A 22725-nucleotide genomic window follows, 5' to 3' on the forward strand; every position below is an offset into this window, starting at 1 on the left:
AGATCAACGATTAAAGAATATCAGCTTAAAGTGCGTTCAGAGAATTTGTACTAAACTTGGCGAAGAAGTCCGAAATGGAGTCAGGTGGATGGTAATTGGTGGTACCGCCTGATTCTGCTCCTGAGCTCCTTTTCTTAGCTCCATATACAATTATTTACAACAGTAAGAAAGTAAATGCAATAAATTTCTGAGAATCTATTCATCACTATTGCAATTTAAATACCGAAGCCTTAGATAACTCCCCAACCGAACCATAAACAAGCTATAAATCTATTTCCATAAATTCTCAGCATTTAGTGTTTCATGCAACTGGTTGAATGTCAACAATTGATAGTCAAAATTAAGCAATCAGTTCGTTAATTTCTAAGGTCAAGCCAAGAACCGATAGAATGAATTTTCTGCGTTTTATATGCACAGTACTAGTAGTTTTTGGCTATACTTTATGATTCGTCTAAGCCTTTGACTCCAATGCTGCAGATCAGTAGACTTTCTTTTGTAGATCTGCAGTTATGAATGAACCCTCCTCATCACTAAAGAAATTCTAAAAAATAAAATAAGTTTCTTAAAATTCAATAAAAAAATTCTAATTGGCTCACTTAAAATATAATTACCGAAAATATTACCACACCACACCTGAATTTTTCAAATATTCTTCAAAGCCCATCAAATTTTAATATCTAAAACATCAAAAATATCATTTTTCCGCTCTGTACTGTAGTTAAACTTTTCTTTGGACTTTTAATTACTTCAATCGAGCATTTTGAAAAAAATAATTTTCAAAGTAAAAAATTTACTTTTAATCTCCCGTAACTTAGACAATTTAACTTTTATTGAGCACTTTTTTTTGATGTTTTTAATGAGCTTTAATGTAAAAATCTATACCTTATGAAAGAGCTTAAATGCTCGAGTGTGGTAAAGTGTTCAATGTAAAGAAGAAAGTACATAATCTCTTGAAATATCCTCTGTGTTTAAAAAAAAGTTTATAATTAATAAATTCCTCAAGCACTTGATAATAGAAAATTAAATTTCTGTAATAAATATTTCACGAGTGTAGGAAGAAAAAATTATATTTTTTTTTATAATACTTTGAGGAAAATTTTCTGAGTGGAAATTTTGATGCAAATTAAAAGATAATTATTTTGAAAATATTCTAGGAAATTTTTTTATTGTTGTTAATGTTTAAGCATGGAAATTAAGTGGAATGAGATTTTTTAAATTTTGTATTTTCTAACAAATTTCAAAAAAATTCTAACTTTAATTTAATTTTTGCTAAACCCAATTAAATTATTTTTAAGCTAGAACATCCAAATTAGGTTGGTGTAATCTGGTTAAAATTATGCTAGGTTTTTTGTCCACACAGGTGTCATGAGCTCGAATTCTGTCAAATTCCAATCAAAACCACCATTTTTCCAAAATTTTTCACTTTTTCAAAAAATGTTTATAAGAAATTATAAAACACTGTGTAATACGCATTAAACATTAGAGTTTCTGACTAATCTTCATAATTCAAGACATCTATAGACTCTATAAATATAAATAAATGAGGGGAATCTAATGAGGCGGAATATTAGGGGTTGACTTTGTATCACTCTCGAGAGGCATACAGCATGAAAAAACGGAAAATAGTATCCCCAGACCGACTGGACTCTGGAATCGAGTGGGATTCGTGAAAATCCAGACTCCACGCTAAAATCACGCATGCCGGACGGGTTTCTCAATATACCTCTACACCCACATCGTCCTTAATTCAAGGTATATACTTATACCTATCCTACACCAACCTTTGCTCCTTAGGTTTACCCTACGGCATACTAAGGCCCCTCCATCAAGTGTATCCACCAAGTGGAGAGCAAGATGTACACCGAGAAACTGCCCTCTTGGGACTATTTCTTCCGTCATTTTTACACTGTTGGCTTCTTAAATTGGTCTGAATTCAAATGCGTGTTTACAAACAAAATTTTTAATGATGAAATTGTAATACATCATAAAACATCCAAACATTTACTTGCTTTGTCGTACCTAAAGAACAAAAAAAAAATTATGATTTACTTCCCCTAATTTCAAAATAAATTTTCCATATTTATTTTAATCATAAAGTGAGTAAATATATGCTTAGTAAATTGTAAAAAAAAGAAAGCAGGACGATTAAGAATATAGAGGAGTTCCAAAATGAAATTAGTTGATGAAAAATGAGGCGTAAATACAAAGTGAGAAACTTTTTTAAAATTTGATTAAAATTTAATGGTGTTTTAATAACAGCACAAATCTCCCATCCCAAGTCTCCCTACCTTTGTTACCTTTTACCAATTTACTATCGTGTATATAATTTCAAGCATTACAGCACCGAACCAAAAAGTATAAAAAAAATTCGTGAGAGATTTTTTATGATGCAGAACTGCGGGTACAGAGAATGAAAATGAAAATTTGCCGATAAAAATTTATGGCACAAAAGCAAATTATTCGAAGCAGCACCAAAAAAAAACTCATTAATTCCGTATAGATGTACTTTAATACAATTTTTTTGGGATGGAAAATTAAAAACAAAAGAGCACAAGAGAGTGGTGCTCAGCTATGGGGTCATAAGGGACAGACGCCAAGAGATTATCCATTCTTATGCTGGCAGCAATAACAATTTCGATCCATAAAAAGCTTTTAACAGCTTTAACCCATACAAAAAAAAAATCTATAAAATTTATATTAAATTTAAATTGCAAGCTAAAATCATCGAAACAGCGGCATTATGGCGCTAGGGGTTGGAAAAATTGGAAAGAGTTACGAAATAAAAGGTAACAATTATCATTCAAATGTAAGTCAGTTGAATCAGAAATTGTAAAATGTGAAACAATAAACATGAAAACAGTACTTTTTTATTTTTATTTTTATTCATTGTCGATGGATTTACCATGCAATAAAAAATGAGCTCCTTTCTTATGCCTCGTTCCAATTGTAATAAAAGCAGAAAGCTGACGTGACGTTAATTTGCGAGAATGTTCTCTGCTGCCTTTTTTTTTTTCATCACACAATTCACCATTAAAGCACAAAATGCAATGAAATTGATGCCTTTTTATTATTATTGGTTACCATTCGGTCATGCTAGCTTACACGCTCTGTTATTTATGCTCTTTCTACTCAACATTGTTAACCCCCTTTTAGTTCCTCCATATCCTGCATTTGCTATACCAAAAAATACTGGTGTAAAATTGCCAGGATATTGGATTTGAGAGATAATAGCGTTGTTTAATCTGACATACATGATTAGGTTGATTTGAGGAAGAATGCATGGAATGGAATCAGATTAGTGAATGGAATCAGACTAGAGGATGGAGCCAGAATTGAGGATGGAACCAGACTTGAGGATGAAACCTCACTATAGGATGGAATCAGATTAGTTGTGCATATCTTTGTGGGAAATCGATTAATCGATTTAAAATCTGGCATCAAGCCGACGAGACTCTGGCTTTGAATCAAGTCGGAGTCACGATGGTCTGAGGTTGAATTAGGACTACTTGAGTCTTAAATCGAGCCTGTGGTTAGATTCACGATGGGTTGGAGTCCGATTTTCAGTCATTTCTTCGGTGTGTTCTTTCCATGGCTATTTGGGGTTTAAAAACTTATGAGAACAGCAATTCATAGTCAATTGTTAGGTTAATATCAATCTAGTACAAAGCTGATCGTCAATAATGTGCCGTTCTGTGTTTAGAATGTGCATTTTAATGATCTTAACAATGATCTTAACAATGATTTTAACAACTTTCTCTAGTAACTTCCTGAAATTGACAGAAGTTAGTGTGAATTAGAAACTGGCAGAAGTTATCTAAAGACAGATTCAGCTTTCGACGAATTCTAAATGTGGCAATGGGCCCCCGTGCGCCTTCACCAAGGAAGTAAGAAGTAAAGTACTTCCTTCTACCGTATTCTATCGTGTTGTATTCGAGCCTCAGAAATGGAACTCCTTTACTATACCTAAATGGAGTCCTCAACAATTCTCCAAGTCATGTTATCAACTAATTAGTTGAATTCAAGTCAGCCAGTCAAACCACATGACTACTTGCATATCCTCATATAAATTACATTAAAAATAATTCTCCGTATATCCATTACAACTGTAATATGGCGAGTAAGAGAGAGAAATGAAAGAAATTCATGTTCATTTTCTGAATAAATTTTTAATCGACGTGAATGTTTCATTTCAAATTGTTATTTGTATTTAGTTTAATACGTGTGGAAATGGATGGTTCATGTGCATGAATATATTCCTTTTTTCCACCTTTCAAAATTACTACTGCTGGCTTTTTTTTTTTTGTTTTGTTGCCACACGAAATATCCATAACAATACATTTTTGTTATCCATTCTCCTTTTTCACTTCAACTTCTTCATTTATTTTTAAAATTACCATTTTCCCATACCACAAAGAACTAACTGAACATTTCAAAATAAATTAAATTCAATTCTCACATTCATGTCCAAAATGAATGTAATTCTTATGCACTACCGCACTTCAATTGATGCCTAATGACCCCACAAATCGTTGGTCATGTCCATCCTCAATGAATGAATGATTAATAATAGATGATAATAACAAGCATAGATTAGGCCAAGTCTTCTTTATTTTGAACTCAAATCGTCTTCTCTTTTTTTTTTGTATGTTCGATGGATGGACAAACGATGCATGTACATCACATTTATCACATTAATACATTTATTAAGAAAATTAGGTGACCCCTGGTGATGAAATTTGTCAGTATTTTTTTGATTGATTATTGAGTAAGTAAGTGGATGTGTTTGACACTAGTTGATCTGAGAGATCTCTTATCTTTAAATGTATGCTTGTTCAAATTTCTAAGACAGATCTGGCATGTTGTTGGTTAGGGGATTTTTTTTTTGACATTTTGTAGTTTTGACCCCATTGATAAGTTGATATTTATGAGAATTACTGATTTAACAATGAGAATTGTAGATCTAGTTTCTGTGGATTAAAATTCCAATGAGCATTTCCAGCAACCAAAAGGCAATCAACTTAGAAACGGCTGAAAACCCGACTCCAAGCCCGCTTGATTCTGGTTTGAGTTCGAATATCATAGAAACTGGCTTAATACTAGTGTCAAGCTGCTCTTAGTCCAAATTTTTGGCCATTCATACACCTGACGCTTTTTGGACAACTCCAAACAACCTTTAATGACTCAAAACCTGACTTGACTCAGACTTGATACTAAAATCAGCTTTAATTCAACTCCATGTAAGAGTAACATCGGCCTGGTGTCGTATTTTGGATCTATTAACTAACTTGTGCTATCCGGAAATATTTGGGAAAGAGCCCTTCATAGAACAGCACTGATTAAGTCGGATCAAATCAGAAAAAATATCCTAAAAGTACACAAAATTCCTCCCTAAAGTCCCCACAAGGACAATCCATAGAAGACACAAAACAACACAGCAAAAAAAAAATATCGAACGGCTTATTTCTTTTCTTAATTGAAGCTCATTAAATATTAATCATTACGTGACTTGAACTGGACGTCTTTTATAGGTAATTGTGAATGAATGAAGGAAAAAAAATGTCAGTAAGGCACATCAATCAATAAGTTTTATTTCTCTCGTTCGTCATGTAATTGATAAGTAAACTAAAATAAAAATGGAAAATTGATGTAGGATGAAGGCATAATATCATTTATTTAGAAATTAAAGCCTATTTTGCCATCACTTAATAGACATCGTGCATTATCTCTGTAACATAATCTTTTTTATGGTCTGTAATTTTTGCTTAGACAGTCAAAAAAGGGAGGAAGATATTACAATAAATTGGTGGCTTATTATATCATAGAACCTTCAATATAATTTGTGCCAATGTGTGTCCTTAACTGCCCACAGCATCACCTCCCACCTCCTTTTTACTTTCACTATTTCCCAAGCCATAATCTATTCCACATAAATTCATCATATAAATGATGATCTTCGTTCTTCCTTATCTTACTCTATTGCCATAGATACACACACACAAAACCATAAAGTCTCATGTCAAACAAAATGAATATGACTTACGACAAAAATTTTACGTCATTGAAATGAGTCAACCTGAGCATTTTATGGTGAATGTAATGTAATGTTATCATATAGTTTCAGGTTAATGAGCAATAAATTCAATCAATGTATGTGCTCATATATGTGTATGGAATGGTATAAAGGCATAGAGCAAAAGAAAAACTGTCACAAAAATGAGCATTCATATATGAATGAGCATGTAGGTACATTTATAGAATGAGAGAAAAAAGAACCACAATTTACAGCATACCGCAGATGAAAAAAATGTCTTTTTTTTGTTGTAGCTGATATGGTTGGTTGTGCATGTTTGGGGCTCTAAATCGAGAAATTTTTTGGGATGTATTATGTATATGAACGTAGAGGTCTGTTGGATGCTGAATTGATCTTTTGGGAATCAGTTGTGACAGTAGCATAGCCAGCACTTAATTGATTGGATTCTCCTCACAATATTCGTCCTTCAATCTTCAACATCTCTACAAAATTCACATTTAAAATCTTTAATACACATTAAATGAAAATCAATACTAACGACTTCATCTTAAGCAGCAAATTCTTTTAAAAACCTCATCCTAATTTCAAATGAGACACTTAAGAAACCGCGTCATTTCAGAATCTCTATACACCTGCGACAACATGAATGTCATTTACACGACTCAGCATTTTCCATTCAGTTCTGATAAGTCAATTGAAAATAAAATTTTACAGCAATAATTGCATTGACAGTTTTGTGGTTGAAGGAAAAGAATGGAAAAAATATAATGATGTGGATTTGGAGGATGTTATGAACTTCTTGGTGGAGGAAAGGATTGATTTTTAAGGTATTTCTATTGAGGATTCTTGAGTTTCTGGTGTCTGATTGTGATATAATTCAGGTATATTGAGGGTATCAACTGAAATTTTGAAATATCAAGGAGATGATCATGACTCAAGGGATGCAAAATGGCACCTCAGAGTTCTAAAGGGCATTGGGGATTTTGTATCAAAAAATCTAAGCAAATTGAAGGATTTTATCTAAATTGAGAGAAAGGTTTGACCCCAAACATCCAAACTTCTTCTTTTTGGAATTTCCCTTAGGTGAGCCAAGGGCATGGCCTGTAATTTTATGGGAAAGTTAAGAAGCTCAAGTCCCAAACAGACACCTCCCACCCTGAAAATGCCCCTGATTTGAGCTGTAACTAGTATTTTTTAGTTAGTTTACGAAATCAGTCGTTACTTAGCTGCAGAGCTCGAAGTCGATATGGAGTCAACTCGACTCGACTTCGAGCTCTGCTTAGCTGTCAAGGCATCCTCAAATTTCGTCTTTAACACGGCAACATAGCCCCGAATGGACAAAAATACGTTAGAACTAGACATCAACTGGACATTGACTTGCCTTTTATTAGTTCTAACGAATGTTTGTCCACCCGGGAGCGGAGCCCTAACGACTACATTGACCAAATTTCCATCCAAACCTAATTCCACGTGGAAGTCAAAAACCACAGAAAATAAAAATTTACTGATAACCACATTACGATTATGATATGGGATTGTAAAACACAAGCATAATATTTGTATACACATTGTTATTTTCATTGTATGATGGTATTTACACATCATTATTTGTGTGCTGAGTATAGACATATGTCGAATTTAAAAAATAAGAGAGAGAGAAAATATTGAACAAATCACAATCTCATTTATAATTCAGAGATTTTTCATCGACACAGAAAGGCTTTCGACATATTTTAGTATGGCAAAAAAAAAAGAATTTTCTGGTCGAATTGAATTTTCTCGAATTTTTGTGTTAGGCAAATATAGAAAAAAGTTAGTTCTTTTTGGTTAAATAAAAAATTTATTGCTGATTTGTTTTTTAACTTTTTCATTTATACTCGATGTGAGAATATTAGAATGAGTAAGGCAAAAAAAAAGTTTATTTTTTGAAATTGAAAAAATTTGTTGCTTTTTTTTTGTTTTTTTAACATTCTCAATATTATCTTTAGGGATTGTTGGTAAATCGGTTTTGTGAAGGTTAGAGATGTTTGTTTTGATTAAAATAAATTCAGGAATTATGAAAATTTTATGTTGGTAATTAAATGAATTTATGTAAAATGAAAGATGTGAGTCGAAATGGGTCAGTGGCTTAGTGGTTTGGTTCTTCGGAATTCATTCATTGAACACCGACCCAGGGATCATGGGTTCAAGCCTCGACATGAGAAATTTGGATCAAATGTCCTTTCTAGAATCAATTACACCAATAAAGAGAATTACAGCCTCATTTTGTAGACTACACTCGTATGTTGTCAGTGGTTTGGTTCCAACCACTATAAACTTGTAGATCTAGGTTTGAATGCGGTGGTTTGGCGAGATCCTCACTCGATGCCTTGAGACCCTAGGACTAGTTTGTTTGAACTAAAATATTTAAGCCTTGAGATCGATGGATTAAGTTTCTAAGCAAGGCTTTAGAAATCTGAAATATTTAAATCTGTATTTAAATCCATTGATCTCTAGGTTAAGGCCTTGATCCTAAAACCCTGTTCTAATAAAGTATCAACTGGATTCATGGCCTCCATAAACCCCCAGAATCCACTAAAATTCCAGAATCCCTAACTAATTCTAATTTTTTAGACACCTCAAACTATTCAATCATCCAAAAGAGAAACTTTCATCCATAGCCAATACAATGACTAACAACAAAATGGAGACACAAAAACGAGAAGAAAGAAAAATGATGAAAAATAATCTAAAACAGAGAATGGATGAGAAGAAAGGCAAAAGGACGATAATGACGTACTGTTCATTAAAGAGTCTGTTGTTAAAAAATTGTTGAACTGAAATGATTGTGTGAAATTGCAATGGAATCATCATTGGTAGCCATGTCGAGTACGTTACAAGAGGGACGAATGCAAAAGAAGAGCCATTTTCATCTCAAACTCCACGACTATTCACAATATTTTTTTTTTGTCGGGGATATAAAGGCAAGCTATTAGTAATGTCGGGGATATGCATCAAATTATACTTTAACTACGGTCACTGGAAATGAAAGACGACATTTGAATGTTGGCAAACTCGTTACTTTATTCAATTGAAATTCTCAATTAGATACGCCATTATCAGCCATCCTTGCAATGATTCCATTGTTTGATTATGAAACAGGAAAAACGTGAAGGCAATTGTTGATGTGTACTGGATAGAACAACATGGCGTACAGCTGCTGCTACAGCAACGAAATATCTATTTAGTAATGAAAATTTGAGACATTCAAAAAAAATAGAGGCAAATGCACAAATGGATATTATTGTGAATGGGAATGAAAAGTACGCGACATCAATTTGTTGAGAATTGTGGGTAAATTCGGAGTAGTTTGTGGTTTTAGCGCATTTTTTCTGTTGATTCATGAAGCTAAGTTGCTTAATGTTGCATAATTCCGCACTTGTTGTACTTTACATAGCTGAATAGCCGACAGAGCTTGCTATGGCATTGCTGCGTCGCTGAATTAACGTTGACACATGAACCTGCCCTGAGGGCGCTGTGACGACGGATTTAGACTAATTTTTACATCGAATAAGGCTCATCACTGCATTTTGCAGCCAGTTAACAAGTCCAAAGCCCCTAATATCACCCAAACAGCACCCAATACATCCAATTCATCCTACACAACTCCATAAAAAATTATTACTTTAATGAGCATCAATTTGCCATCCATTAAATATTGTCATTTGTAATATATAAATGGTCAGAAAAGGGTCGCGTACATGCACAACTACTTTTTTCAAATTTCTTTTCATGATTCAAATTATAGAATCGTAAAAAGAAGCGCAAACATCGCATTCGAGATTTTTTAATGAATTATTTCCGGAAGTTTGAATTGTTATTGCGGGCACTTCAGTTGAATGCTTAAATGACGATGATTGTATCGTAAATGGACGGTCATTGAAGACTTAAAGGTTTATATCATCGAATCGATAAATTACATAATTTTTTCTATTGTCTAGCAATTAACAATTGGATGGGACTGTCTGTAGATATTTTTATGTGTCTATATCAGGGCATTGAGTCATGACTGGAGAGCATCGAGCAATAAGTGTAGAAAATTGACGAGATTATTACTGGACGTAAACAACATCAAAAAAGTTACAGATAGAAGAAATATTATAGCCATTGAAGCAGCTAGTAATGCAATTGAAGATGGCGTTATGGCAAATTTAATTTATCAGAAGTTTATTAAATTATAAATTATTTTATTTTTTTCTATCTTCATTCCGCAAGAGAATTGCATTTCCAGATGAAAATGGCACAAAACTAAGAAAAGAAGTAAAACTGAAATTGAATTGAAGGACACGAATGAGAGCAAATTTCTTTTTTTTTTCATTCCTTCATCTGTAATTCAATTTTATTATGATTTTATTTTATTTTTTTGTGTTTCTGTTGCTCTATCTCTCACTCTATCTCACTTTGCTTTTTTGACATTGCCATTTTTTACATGAATACGTGTATTTCATACACATGACCTTCTCACACGAGATAGTCAAGGGCGGGAAATTGGAATCTTAATGATACTTTTTGGCAATTTTTTCAGTTTGTTATCTAAATGGAACAGGCTGTGAACCTATCATGGCAAATTTTGTGAATATCAAGTTTATTAATTTACATTAGGTCCATTAATCGAAGCCTATTTGCCTCCAGATTGAGCAGTACAATTAATTGATTTATGATGCCGACCTCAAAACCCGAAAACACAGAGCGGCGAATTCCATTTTTCGACATGAAAATGAGTCGAGATCAGTCTAAACGGAGTCGTCAGGGCAACTTAAAGTCTTACCGTTAATATCATGACTTAACGGTGTCTTAGCGAACACGATATGCTCTCCGGAAAAGCATTAATTCATAAGACATTAGGTCCAGAGATTAATCTCGACTCGGATTTTGTAGGGAAAAATTCAACTCTAGTCAAAACTACTTCAAATTAAAATCGAATTGACTTTGGGCTCTTGCATTATTTTACTAAAATTAAGTAGGAATCCTAAAGCAAGAAACTCAGTCTGACAGAGTTTGATGATGTCTGACTAAGCCTATAAATTCAGCAAAAACTGAGTCAGACTTGCCATTAGCACAAGTTGGTTAATTTATCCATAATCCGACAGCAGACAGACATGACTCAAGTATGGTACCAGCTTTTAACCGATACAGGGCAGTCGGATTTTTGATCGAACAGATTTGTGCTATTTGGTTGGCTATTTCATGCAAATAGCAGCATTTAGCCTAATGATAGCCAAATTGCGTTACATTCTAAAACATCGATTCAGCTGTTTGACTTTCTAGTCTAGATCAGTTCAGATGACTGAATGTCTGAGCCCAGAAAGTAATTTTATGAATTAAACTGACACCTGATGACTGAATCGTAAGAGAAATATTAAAAAAGTTTCAAAGACATTTAGCTTTGATTTCAAAATTTTCAGAAAAAAATTCATGTCCAAATCTAAAAATATCTCATAAATTTTTGCTTTTAAGAACCTCACTCAAATCAACCTAAATTTCCTGCCAAAAACTCTCAACATTAAGCATCTTTACATCTCAAAAAATTTACACTCATTGAGCATCACCCTTGTAATCTTTGCCAAAGCTTTCATAACGTCTCGGCAAAAGGAAATAAACCCAATGGAAGGTGTACATGAATATTATGTAAAAGGATGAATGCTTAAAAAAAATGAATAAAATATTTTCTACATATTATATGTTACATAAACATCTTGGGCATTCCGTAAAGGTATCGCAGGTGAGATATGTTGCTTTCTAAATTGAGCCATTGTACTTATAATAAGCCATGCTTTCATCTCTTGATGAGATCTTACCTTTTTTTTTGCACAAAGCTTTTTTTTCTCCTGTTTTTTTACATGAAAGTGAAGCAACAAAAAAACTTCTTGTGTAACCTTGACAGATAATTTGCCATGACATATGAGAGAATATTTTTATTATGAAGGCTCAATCTACGTAACATGTTTTGCTGCTGTAGATTTGATGGAAGATTTGAAGGATGTTTTTTCGAGAAAATTCAGTAGAATTGCTTAAAAAGATGGAATTATATGTTTTAGGAAGATGATTTAAGCATCTTCTGGGAGATAGGATATTAGAAGACATATCATGTTGTTGTAAAGGTCATTCTTAAAGGTCAAAATCAGGAGACACAGGAGGATTTAAGGTGAAAATTTTTGAAATACTTTTTTGTTCCTTAAATGAAAATGTTCTAAAAACTGAATGACGAGCTTTTAACTAAATTGGTTTTGTATTAGATTTGAAGAGATCTAGAATGTTACTGAGATCGGGTGATATGGGATGCTTAGAGCTAAATGACAATTGTATTCGAGTGATACATTATGACAGAGTTGTTCAAACTTATTTGTACCTCGACATACCTTTGTGGACGACATACATTTGTGGCGTAGGACGGTAATGAAGGAATGCCAGTTAGTTGTCAAAACTGAGAATTTGGACAAGTTTTGTGATACAGCCAGCAACAGAGTCAGATGGAAGGCCTTTTGGAGTAACCTAGGCTCCAAGTCGGAGCATGGTTCCAGTAAAGTAAGTAAGTATACCTTTGTGGTAATTGTGTGTTTACAAATAAATTCTGACCAAACTTTGAAGAGCCATATCTCCGCAATGGAATCGAATTATACAATTTTGTAAGCAGTACCACAAAAAGAGTATTAACGACTATAATTTAAGCGAAGAAATTAATTTTTTTTTTAAAAAAAATCATTTCTAGCCCATAGTGCAGTGTTTTGCAGCACACAGTTTGAACAACACTGCATTATGACGTCATTCACAACAATGACGAAATTCATATGATCTTTATGTGACGCTTGTGTGACACTCGGGAATTCAGCTTGTATTCAATTACTTTTAGAGTTCATTCACTTTTAACATTCAAATGGAGAAGAGAGGAGTAAATGCGATTTAAATGAATGAAATTTCGAGAATTTCATGAGTATTTTTGGAAAATAGTTCGTTATTTTGTAACTTAATAAATGAAGATTCCCTCATCTCACTCAAATCAGAGCTCAAAGTCGACTAGAATCATATAAAATTCGACTTGACTTCAAGCTCTGATTTAAATCCAATTCCAAGACATCCGAGCTTTTTAAGCACAAAATCATCAACAAAACTCTTAAGACAACTCAAAAAATATCCATCAAATCCAATGCCACCCATCAGCCCTTCACCACTTGGCGACTAAAAATCGTCTGCCACAATCAAAAAAACAAGCAAAAATTTGCAAATGAATTTTTCATCGAGAAAAACTTTTTTCTCTGCCATAATTGATGTTTTTAAATGAAATTGTTATTTTATTTTCTTCTGCCATGATGTTTGTAGAAGTTGGATATGCTCCACATAGTTATTAATCATATAGCATGTTCTCGAAAGTTTTTTTCATTTTAAGCATATCATTCTCTGTAATAAGTACAGAAGTAATACATTTAGGTCAACTTTATTTAAGTAATCGATTAAAAGAAACTTTATTTCTTGATAAAAAAAGGAGAAAACTTTTTGATGAATGAATGGAATCGATAAATGAATGGATTGCGGCATGAGATTGAGCTCAATGACAAAGATTCAATGAATTATTGCTGTGGGTGGACATAAGTGGTTAGAATGAAATAATTACGGTCATGATAAGTCTGAGAAATGGACAGTGGCCTTATTTCGAGATCGATGCTCTAAAGTCAAGCTATACACCCAAGATACTGTTAATTCCGTTCATCATTTCTAATCCTTCGTCAAAAATTAACAGACATTACAATTAATGGGGATGAAAAGTTAATAAAATATGAAGAAAATTACCTTTTTTTTTATTCCTAGAATGAAATATTGTGTGGGGATTAATGGGAAGCTGGGGATTAATAAAGGAATCGTATGATTTACAAAGGTAAAAGGCAGGATGAATGTAAAATATGAAGCTTCAGAAGATTAATTTTCTTTTTATTCTGGGATTTTATTTGATTTCATGTGCGGAGATGACTGTAATGCTTATAGGATGTTGAACTTAATCAAGGAAAACTGTTTTGTGGTACGAATGGCTATGAGTTTCTTCTACTTTGACGATATGAGTTTCTGAAGTTTATTCAGTTACTGAATTCAAAGAAGGATCTTAGGATGATTGAGAGTAGATAGGGAGGTTGATGTTTGGAATTAAGCTAATCGAAACGAGGACAAATATACGTAAAAACTATAATTGACTAGTTAATAGTTACATCAGACTATGTATACGGTTTAAACGTTGAAGGGCTTGATCAAGAGTCGCTGTCAGCATTTTTCATTTAAGATGCTAAGCCTGCAAATTTCGGCGTATCAATGTTTGTCCAGCAGAAGGTATTGTTCAGCAATGCGAAGTAGGAGACGGACACTTGATGTCCATTTGAATTCTTACTTAGTTACTTCCTTGACAGAGTACGGCGACGTATTGCCTCATTCAGAAGAGAGCTAGATCTTTCTTTAGATAACTTCTGCTAGTTTTGATCCAGAATGACACAAAATAAGGTCACAAGTATATCCCATGAGGGTCCATTTCGATTTCACAGTTGACAACAAAATCTTCATAATTTCCAAATAGAGCTTTATGTCGCACGGTCCAGTAAACCAATCCTAAAAAATATACAAATAGAATATTTTAGTGCAAACTTCACATTTAATTTTTTTTTTTTCAAACTTTTTTTGAGATTAAACTCTTATGTTATCATTTACTACCTGAAAATCTCACTTCTGATCATATAAATAGTTTTGAAAATTGTAAAACATTAAACAGTTTCAATTCATCATTCATTGAGATAAATCAACTAAAAAGCAAACATCAAATCAAAATGTCGACAAAAATTTCAAACTATTTCAATACAATGACAAAATTTCAACCAGCTAAGGAATCAAAATTCATCAATTCAAATGACTTAGTGTTGTATATCAAAATTGAAAAAATAATTAAGGAAGAAAAGCGCAAACCAGCATATGCTGATGTAGAAAAGATAACATGTGAATTTTGCAAGAAAACATTCAAAACTAAAACAATCTTGACTCAGCACAAGAAGCATATGCACTCTGACAAAATCAATTGTCTAAACTGCAACTTCTGCGATGCGAAATGTCTGTCTAAAAAGAGTTTGGATAATCATACGAAAAAATATCATTCCAGTGGAGAAATTCAAAAATTTGAGTGCGATTTTGATGGAAAATGCTACAAAACCAAAGCATCTCTATATGCGCACATGAAAGTCCACATACCGAAAGTTGAATGTGAAATTTGTCACATTTTAATCAGAAAAGCTAACTTAAATAATCACATGATAACTCATAACGGAAGTGGACAAGAATTTAAGTGCGACTTTTGTCCTAAAAGCTTCAAAACTAAAGCTTTACTAAAAAGTCATCAACCGCTTCACGTGAAACAATTTGAATGTGATATTTGCAAGAAAATGTTTTCACATTTAAGGCAGTTAAAGAGCCACAAAAAGTTATATCACGAAAATCCAGGAAGCTTTGAATGCTCAACTTGTGGTAAAATTTTCAATTCAAAATGTGGATTAAAAGCTCATCAAATGACTCACGATAAATTTGCACCGAAGAACTTAAAATGTCAAAAATGTAATTACAAGACTAATACCAAGAGGAACTATGAACAGCATCTAAATTCTCATGAGCGAAAGGAGAAGATATTTGCAGCAATGAAGAATCCTTTAAAATGTGACAAATGCTTCATTTTCTGTTCAACACCGATGAAATTAAGACTTCATTTAATTAATTCTCATCCAGAGAATCCATTTCAATGTGATTTATGTGGAAAGTATTTAAAAACTAAAGTTTTTTTAAGGAATCATATGAAAATTTGTCTTAATAAGAAGAATAATAAAAACTGTTAAAAAATATGACTAGTCTTGTATAATATAAATTATTAACCGTAATCAGAGAGTAGGATAAGTGAACTAAATCTCCTCCTGAGCTATTCTTTACTCTAACATTGTCCAAAGTTTCAAATTTGTCTTGTTCTTGTACCTATAGCAATTAAAGAATCTTAACTTCTGAAAATGAATAAATTTGGAAACGGCAGAATTTAAACTAACGTCCATCGATTTATCTCGTCAAATTTGAGTCAAGTATCTTGCTGATTGCTTCGTAAAGGAACTTAACTACTTATTTACTTGACAGATTTGGTTGATCTGTGTTGTCATCTAGTTCCAGGTAAGTATGCATGAGATGGAGAGGGTTTGTTGTCTAATTTCGTCCTCCTCCCTTTTTTGGACCAACTTCTTTAATTTGTTATAGCTCTTTGATATAAAAATTGCCTTAACGCCATATCGAAGATTTTATATTGGGAGGTCATGGAAAATTGGATTGATTCAAGTAAGTAAGTAAGTATAACGCCTTAAGAATGATTCCTCGTCCCATCAGTAAGAATCTGACATTTTATTCAAGACAACTGCAAGAATCATCATTTTGAGGTTTATCATCGTTTTTCATCGTCCTTCAGCCTCCACTACTCAAGCACTTATTCTACCTTCTCTTAGATTTCATGATTCATTCTTGGTATGCTAAACCGCACAAGTGATACGGTACTAACCAATCAGGTTAATTGTGAGTGTGAGTTCTGGCTAGCCCGCACTCGTAAAATAGTCTATAACCACGAACCGTAAGTTAGTAAGCAAATTTCTTCTATAAATAAAACAAGTTTTATTTTTCAATAAAACATTCCATAACATCAATTAAATATTCCATACTTTATCAATACATCCTCAAAGTACAAACTAATAAATATCAAAAGATTTCACTTCCAGATTTTTTATTTTTCAATTGAGGAAATTTTTTCATTCAACTTTTTCCATCCAAAGTTTTTCAATCCTTACTTTAAAGTTTTGCCTTTAGTTATTTTTTTATATCATTTAGATTATGATTGTGCATAGCAATAACTTTTAATCTTCATAATGCAAAAATATTTTCTCCAATATTTTTTTAAATCCATATTTTAAACTTTCTCATGTTCCTTGTACGAGTTCAAATTAAAATTTATGACATGTAAATACTAAAAAAAGTAGGGAAAATTGAAAAATCGACCCACAAAACTTGTTGTGTTTTGGCTTAAAATCATAAATTTCATATTCGTACGACTTACAACCCCAGTTGCAGCATTTATTTGCTGTTTCTCATTCTCACATGCCTTCTTATCAGAGATGTAGTCAGGGGTAGGGCGGCCATCTGCTGTATTTTTGCCGGGACGCTGTTGTACTTTTTTTTGGTGCTGTGTCCCGACAAAGCCTCAAAATGTCCCGATTTTTGGCGAAAATCTTCTGGCCACCCTAGTTAAGGTGGGCACACCCACCCCTCCCTCCAAGAATTGGAAAATCTTTTATTTTGTAACGGTTTTTTTATTTTCAAATTTTTTCAGTTTTTTTTTTTTCTTAAAAAATTTCAAAAAAAGATTTGGCCCCCGTGAACGGCAACGAGTTAAGAGACGTATGATACATCGATGGATAGGTCTCAGCAAGGGCCAACTTTCGTCCTTTGACACCAAAGTGTGAAAACGCTTCTGTGAGGCGCCAGAGCGCTTTTTCTGAGAACAACGGAAAATGACTCAGCATTTTCAATGTTTAATTCAAAGTGCTGTAGCTCCTAAACGGAAAAGGAGTTAAAATTTTCTAGCTACACCCCTGCTTCATATTCACTTTGCAAACCAAAATCGTAACATACACTTACTTTTATAGGTTTGAAAATTGTTTTTTTCTTTCTTTTTTCTTGTTGTTTCTTCTCCCCACGATTATCGTAAATTGGGGACAACAATAGTTGAATAAGGAAGAAAAGTTTTCTATTTTTTTCATTTTCATTCTTCTTAGATTCTATCAAGCGAGCATTTATAAATTATTTTCCGACAATGAAATATTTGATGTCATTATTTAATTTTTATATTACTTTTTTTTTTCTCTCGTCTATTCTAGCCATTCATCCCTCAATGAACTTCTTCTAAGAGACTTTTAACAATTTTAGTCGATGTCCATCTCAGGGGAGAAATATGATGTGAAGGTGGAAATCGAGAAAGTTTTTCTTATTTTTATCACTCTCCCTTGGTGTAACATTTTTGAGATTCCTTCTTGTGGATGTTTTTTGATGCAAATGTGAATGAGCATTGTTGGATTTGCGAGGGTGTTTTTGTAAGAATTGTCAAGTAATGCCAACTTTATTTTCATTTAATTGATAAGAATTGAATATTACAGTCTTGCTGGATTCTATTTTATTAATAATTAAAGTAATTCCAACTTGGTATAGAGACTCTCATTTGCTTAATTTGGATTTCTTAACTTCTATATATGAATGTCGGTTTGCAGACCAGGAATACATAGGAAATAATCAAAGACTCATTCAAGAAGGTGAGTCTAGTACCATTTTCGTTAATTTTTTCGAGCATCAAACCTAGTCGCTAAGGAATCACTACGTCATCGTATCAATGACCAAACGTAAAGGTGTCTTGACGTCACCTTAAATACAATTATCGGCTTATTATACGACAAAAATTGGAATTTGACGAATTTTACTGCTCGGATTTATATAAACCCCTAACAGACAAAGAGAATGATTTTATGGCACAGCAGTTTCACTAAAGGTGCTCCAAAAGCTATTTGGCACAGAATAGTGATACAATAATGTCAACTCAATGTGCGGACAGACGCCAACTAGGGTGTTGTACAAACTAGGAGACTGATCCATCAACAGAGTCAGGTGGAAAGCCTTTTGTCGTAACCTAAGCTCCTCATAGGAACATTGTTGCAGTAAGTAAGATACTAATTGCACTAAGGAACCTAAAATCGTTCTTTTATTCCTTTAAGTCAGAGCTCGAAGTCAATTTAAGTTAACTTGATCCGATTCAAACCAACTCGAAGTTGAGTCGACTCGAGTAGATTGGATTTTTATTGACTTCGAGTCGTCCTCATTTTCTCGAGTCGACTCAAAGTCAATTGATGAAATTCAAATCGACTCGAGCCGATTCGAGCCTACTTGACTCGATTTTGAGCTCTGCTTTAAATTGTCCCCCACCTGCCTAGATTTTAAACTTAAAACTCTCTCAAAAAATTCCCCCAAAACCTTCACAAGAGCATTCGTTATCAGAGAAGTAGGACATGAAGAACAAAAAAAAAAGGTTGAAGCATTACGATTTTCATTTCCTTATCCCATAAGCTTTTTTTATGATATTTTATTCCTTTTTACACACTGCACGAGCACACATACGTGGAATCTATAGTCCCGTACATCTATAGACATAAGTATTGCTTTTTCTTTTTTTCCCTTCTCAATGAATTTTATTTATCTCAACATTTATAGGATTAATGCTTTTGTTCAATTGGATTAGAAACCATTCACTCTGTGTTTCTTGTAATATTATTGAATTGAAAATGCGATTTTGAGTTTTTATTCTTTACTTCCTCATTCTTATTATTTTCCGTTTCTCATCTAAGATGGAAAAAAAAATGAAAAGTTTATGTTCCTACTTACTTTATTTCAATTTTCATGTCAGTGTTATGTAGGGCGATAAGAACTCAACTATTAGACTTAATTTGTCTCTATGACATGATATCTTTATACTTTTTTTCGCTGCATGAGGTTGACATTTATGTCACTATTATGTTGAGTGGGCTGCCAGTGATAAATGTATGAAAAATAATAATAGACTTGTCAGTGAATTTTTATGACTTTTTCAACAACGCGTGTTTACTGAATATTTTGGAAAGTGTGAAGTTTTCGTGTGATTCGTAAGTCGTGGGTTGTGATGGAAATATTTAACGATCCACCTTGATTTCTATGAGTCTTTTTTGAAAGAAATCTGTAATTTGTGTGCCAAAAATAGATGTTTTTATTTTTCCAAAAATCATCCCTGAGATTCTCGGAAGGTCGCTCAAATGCACACAGAAAATTCAATTTAAATTCCGATTCCTGTTGTGGGTTGAATATAGGAGTTTTGAAACAGCTGGAATTATATTTCACGTTGAATGCATGATTGTCGTCAGAACAGATATATTTATATAAGTTACGATTTATTAAGACGCATGCTGATTTAACCAATGACAAATTCTCATCCACACAAACAACTGAGAAGGTCAGGGATTGTTTACAATATACTATTGAAAGAGATGTGGAGTAAGGGAGGGGGTTGTCTGGGCGACATGATTAGGTGAACTATATTTGTCGCTTTAAAAATAGATCTAAATCAGCATCCAATAACAATGTAGGCAATGTAGCGATGTCCTATAGAACGCATTGTACTGTTCGGGCTGTCTTTTCTAACTCAAATAATGTGCCTTCATAACCATGACTTAAACTGATGCATTCTGAATTGTTCTCATATCTGACACCAAGCTGACGTGTCATTGACGGCCGAGTTATAGCTACACCGGCCTGGAAAAGCATTCTTGATCGATTAACCGAACAAGTGACGCCCAGTCTTTAAGGTAACTACTTCAGACTTTGTGGATGGCAAGAGATATGTATATGTTGAAAAGGGCGCTAGAGTCCTTAATATCCCGAACGGGCAGAAGGTTTCGAAGGATAGAGCTGTCTTCAGAGATTGACTACGCGCGGTAATAAGCCCTCGTGCGCCCCAGCCAAGGAAGTAAGTAATTAACCAATTATTGCAATGAGAAAGTTCACTTAATAAGCAGCGGTCGGTTGGGGATTGGTAAAAGTCTATTTTTCGCGTAGGCATTCCCAATACATCTTCAATATCCTTCATAAATCTTGAAATTTCCAATTTAAAAATATCTTATTACATCTATCATCTCCATAATATTTTCGCATGACATTTTAATGCAATCTCAATTCGCAAATCATTCAACCTCGATATAAAAAATAAAAATTGCAAGGATGATGAATTCTTATGACGTTATTATCTCTGTTCTATTTTTACATTCGAATGGGAATCGAAGTGCTTACGTAGTATGCAAATGACGCAATAAGCAAAAACGAGAGAAATTTTTTTTTCAGTCTTGTGAGTGCCTTTAGGCTTTGCAACTGTGTATGAAGCTTTGATATGTTTGTTGCCACAAAAATGCGCTTTGAGATGAACTGGAAATTTTTTTTTGTCCTGATTTGCAGCAATCTCAGTCGATTACAAGTAATATTCTGTTTAAATGCATTTCTGTTTACGTTGGTTCTTCAACGGGATTGTATATAAAGGATTATAGTTAAGGGAGAGGCTGAGGGGGGTCAGATTGAACTGTAAAATAAGGTTTAGCTTCGTTCTTCTTGAAGGTAAAACCAGAAAATGGTCAGAAAGTGCGTAAAGCTAGTAAATAGCGTTCTTAGACCTTTCCTCTCATTGTAAGGCTTGGTAGTCAAGAAAATCATGAACGTCAAAATGCTTAGCTCCTCCTTTTAAAGGAAAACTAAATTGTTGGAGTTCTTAGACCTTTCCTCTCATTGTAAGGCTTGGTAACATAATCATGAACCGACATTTGGACTCTATTACTAAATTATGGACCCCCATCTACCTTAGCTTTACATGATCTTCAAATATTGCCATATTTGAGCCTGAATTCTTTAAATGTCTAATAAATCAACAGAAAATTAGATGACGAGGATTCAGGATGACTTCATTACCTCCTGAATACGCCTCTGATCTTCAGCATGGCAAAATATTGATTATCAGAGAATTATCTCAACACAAAGAGCCGAGAATAAAAGGAAAAAGTAAGCAATGAGAAAAAAAAATTAATTTATTGAATGTTGTTAAATTCCGCTTTTCAGCACAGTCAAGTTCTATGAATAGAACATTCTTTTTTTTTTTTCGTACGCTATACAAGAAGTAAAAGTATAAAAAAAAATGTAATTTCATCAGGATTAAAGTTGTAACTAATGAAAAACATTCAATTCAAGTGGATATCGGGATGCAGTTAAGTCGAAATTGGTGTTTTGCACTCGCTTGCTTACCAAAAAGCAATGGAAAACGCCACACAAAAGGAATCGAATCGGAGTGGATGAAAGTTATGGTGAGTTTGTATTTCCGTTTATTCCTGTTCAGCAACAACAGCAAACACAATAGATGAGATGATGAAAAAAAAGAAATCGCAATTTCGTGCTTCTATTTATGGGTATAAGTCAATGTAACATAGATCTAATGATGTGAATGAGAGCAAAAAAAAATATTATTGCTATTGTTGTACCTCATGTAGTCTGACCGTGCAAGAGAAAAAAAAAAGTACGTGTAAACTATGATGCAATAAAAGTCCCATTACTTTGCTACAGGCTAGATGTAGCTTACCAGTGTTTTTTGTTTGCAAAAGTTGCTGAATAATAGCAAATTATTGCTACACAAAAAAATACAAGATTTTTTGTTGCTGCCTTGTTTCTAACGTCGAAATATCATGCACAGCCATCACAAAAATTGGAGAGAGAGAAAAAAGTTATTTTTCTGACTGAAGTGAAAATGGGAAAGCAAATGGGTTCGCATAATAAATATCATGTTTATTTCACTACTCACTTGATGCCTACTTTTTTTTCTAAGCATTATTTTGAAATATCAACCGAAAAACATAGAATAAGTGTTGGGAAGTTATTGGGGTTGGGTTTTGAGGAACGCGCATTTGAATTTGAGTTTGGGAATGTCATTGATTAAGTTTGTAGGTTCTTAAATTCTGTATAGTCACAAACATAACTCAATACTACAATTTATGATAATCTAGTGTCAA

General features: G+C 33.4%; 1 protein-coding gene and 1 long non-coding RNA gene across 2 annotated transcripts; both read left to right on the top strand.

Annotated features, from left to right (window-relative positions):
* Nucleotides 1–9578: 9578 nt before the first annotated feature.
* Nucleotides 9579–10729, top strand: LOC139094234 (uncharacterized). The gene is made up of 2 exons (XR_011544758.1): nt 9579–9963; nt 10012–10729. It is a non-coding gene; the product is annotated as an uncharacterized lncRNA (long non-coding RNA).
* A 607-nt stretch (nt 10730–11336) lies between these two features.
* On the top strand, nt 11337–15921 carry LOC139094239 (zinc finger protein OZF-like). The gene is made up of 3 exons (XM_070645213.1): nt 11337–12215; nt 12307–12595; nt 14817–15921. Exons 2-3 carry the CDS (start codon nt 12582–12584, stop codon nt 15919–15921), a joined length of 1119 nt encoding a protein of 372 aa, XP_070501314.1. The 5' UTR covers nt 11337–12215; nt 12307–12581.
* Nucleotides 15922–22725: the final 6804 nt, after the last annotated feature.

Source organism: Chironomus tepperi, unplaced genomic scaffold (assembly GCF_022539635.2).
Source record: "Chironomus tepperi strain 1889 unplaced genomic scaffold, CSIRO-AGI_Ctep_v1 contig_353, whole genome shotgun sequence".
Taxonomy (NCBI): Eukaryota; Metazoa; Arthropoda; class Insecta; order Diptera; family Chironomidae; genus Chironomus; species Chironomus tepperi.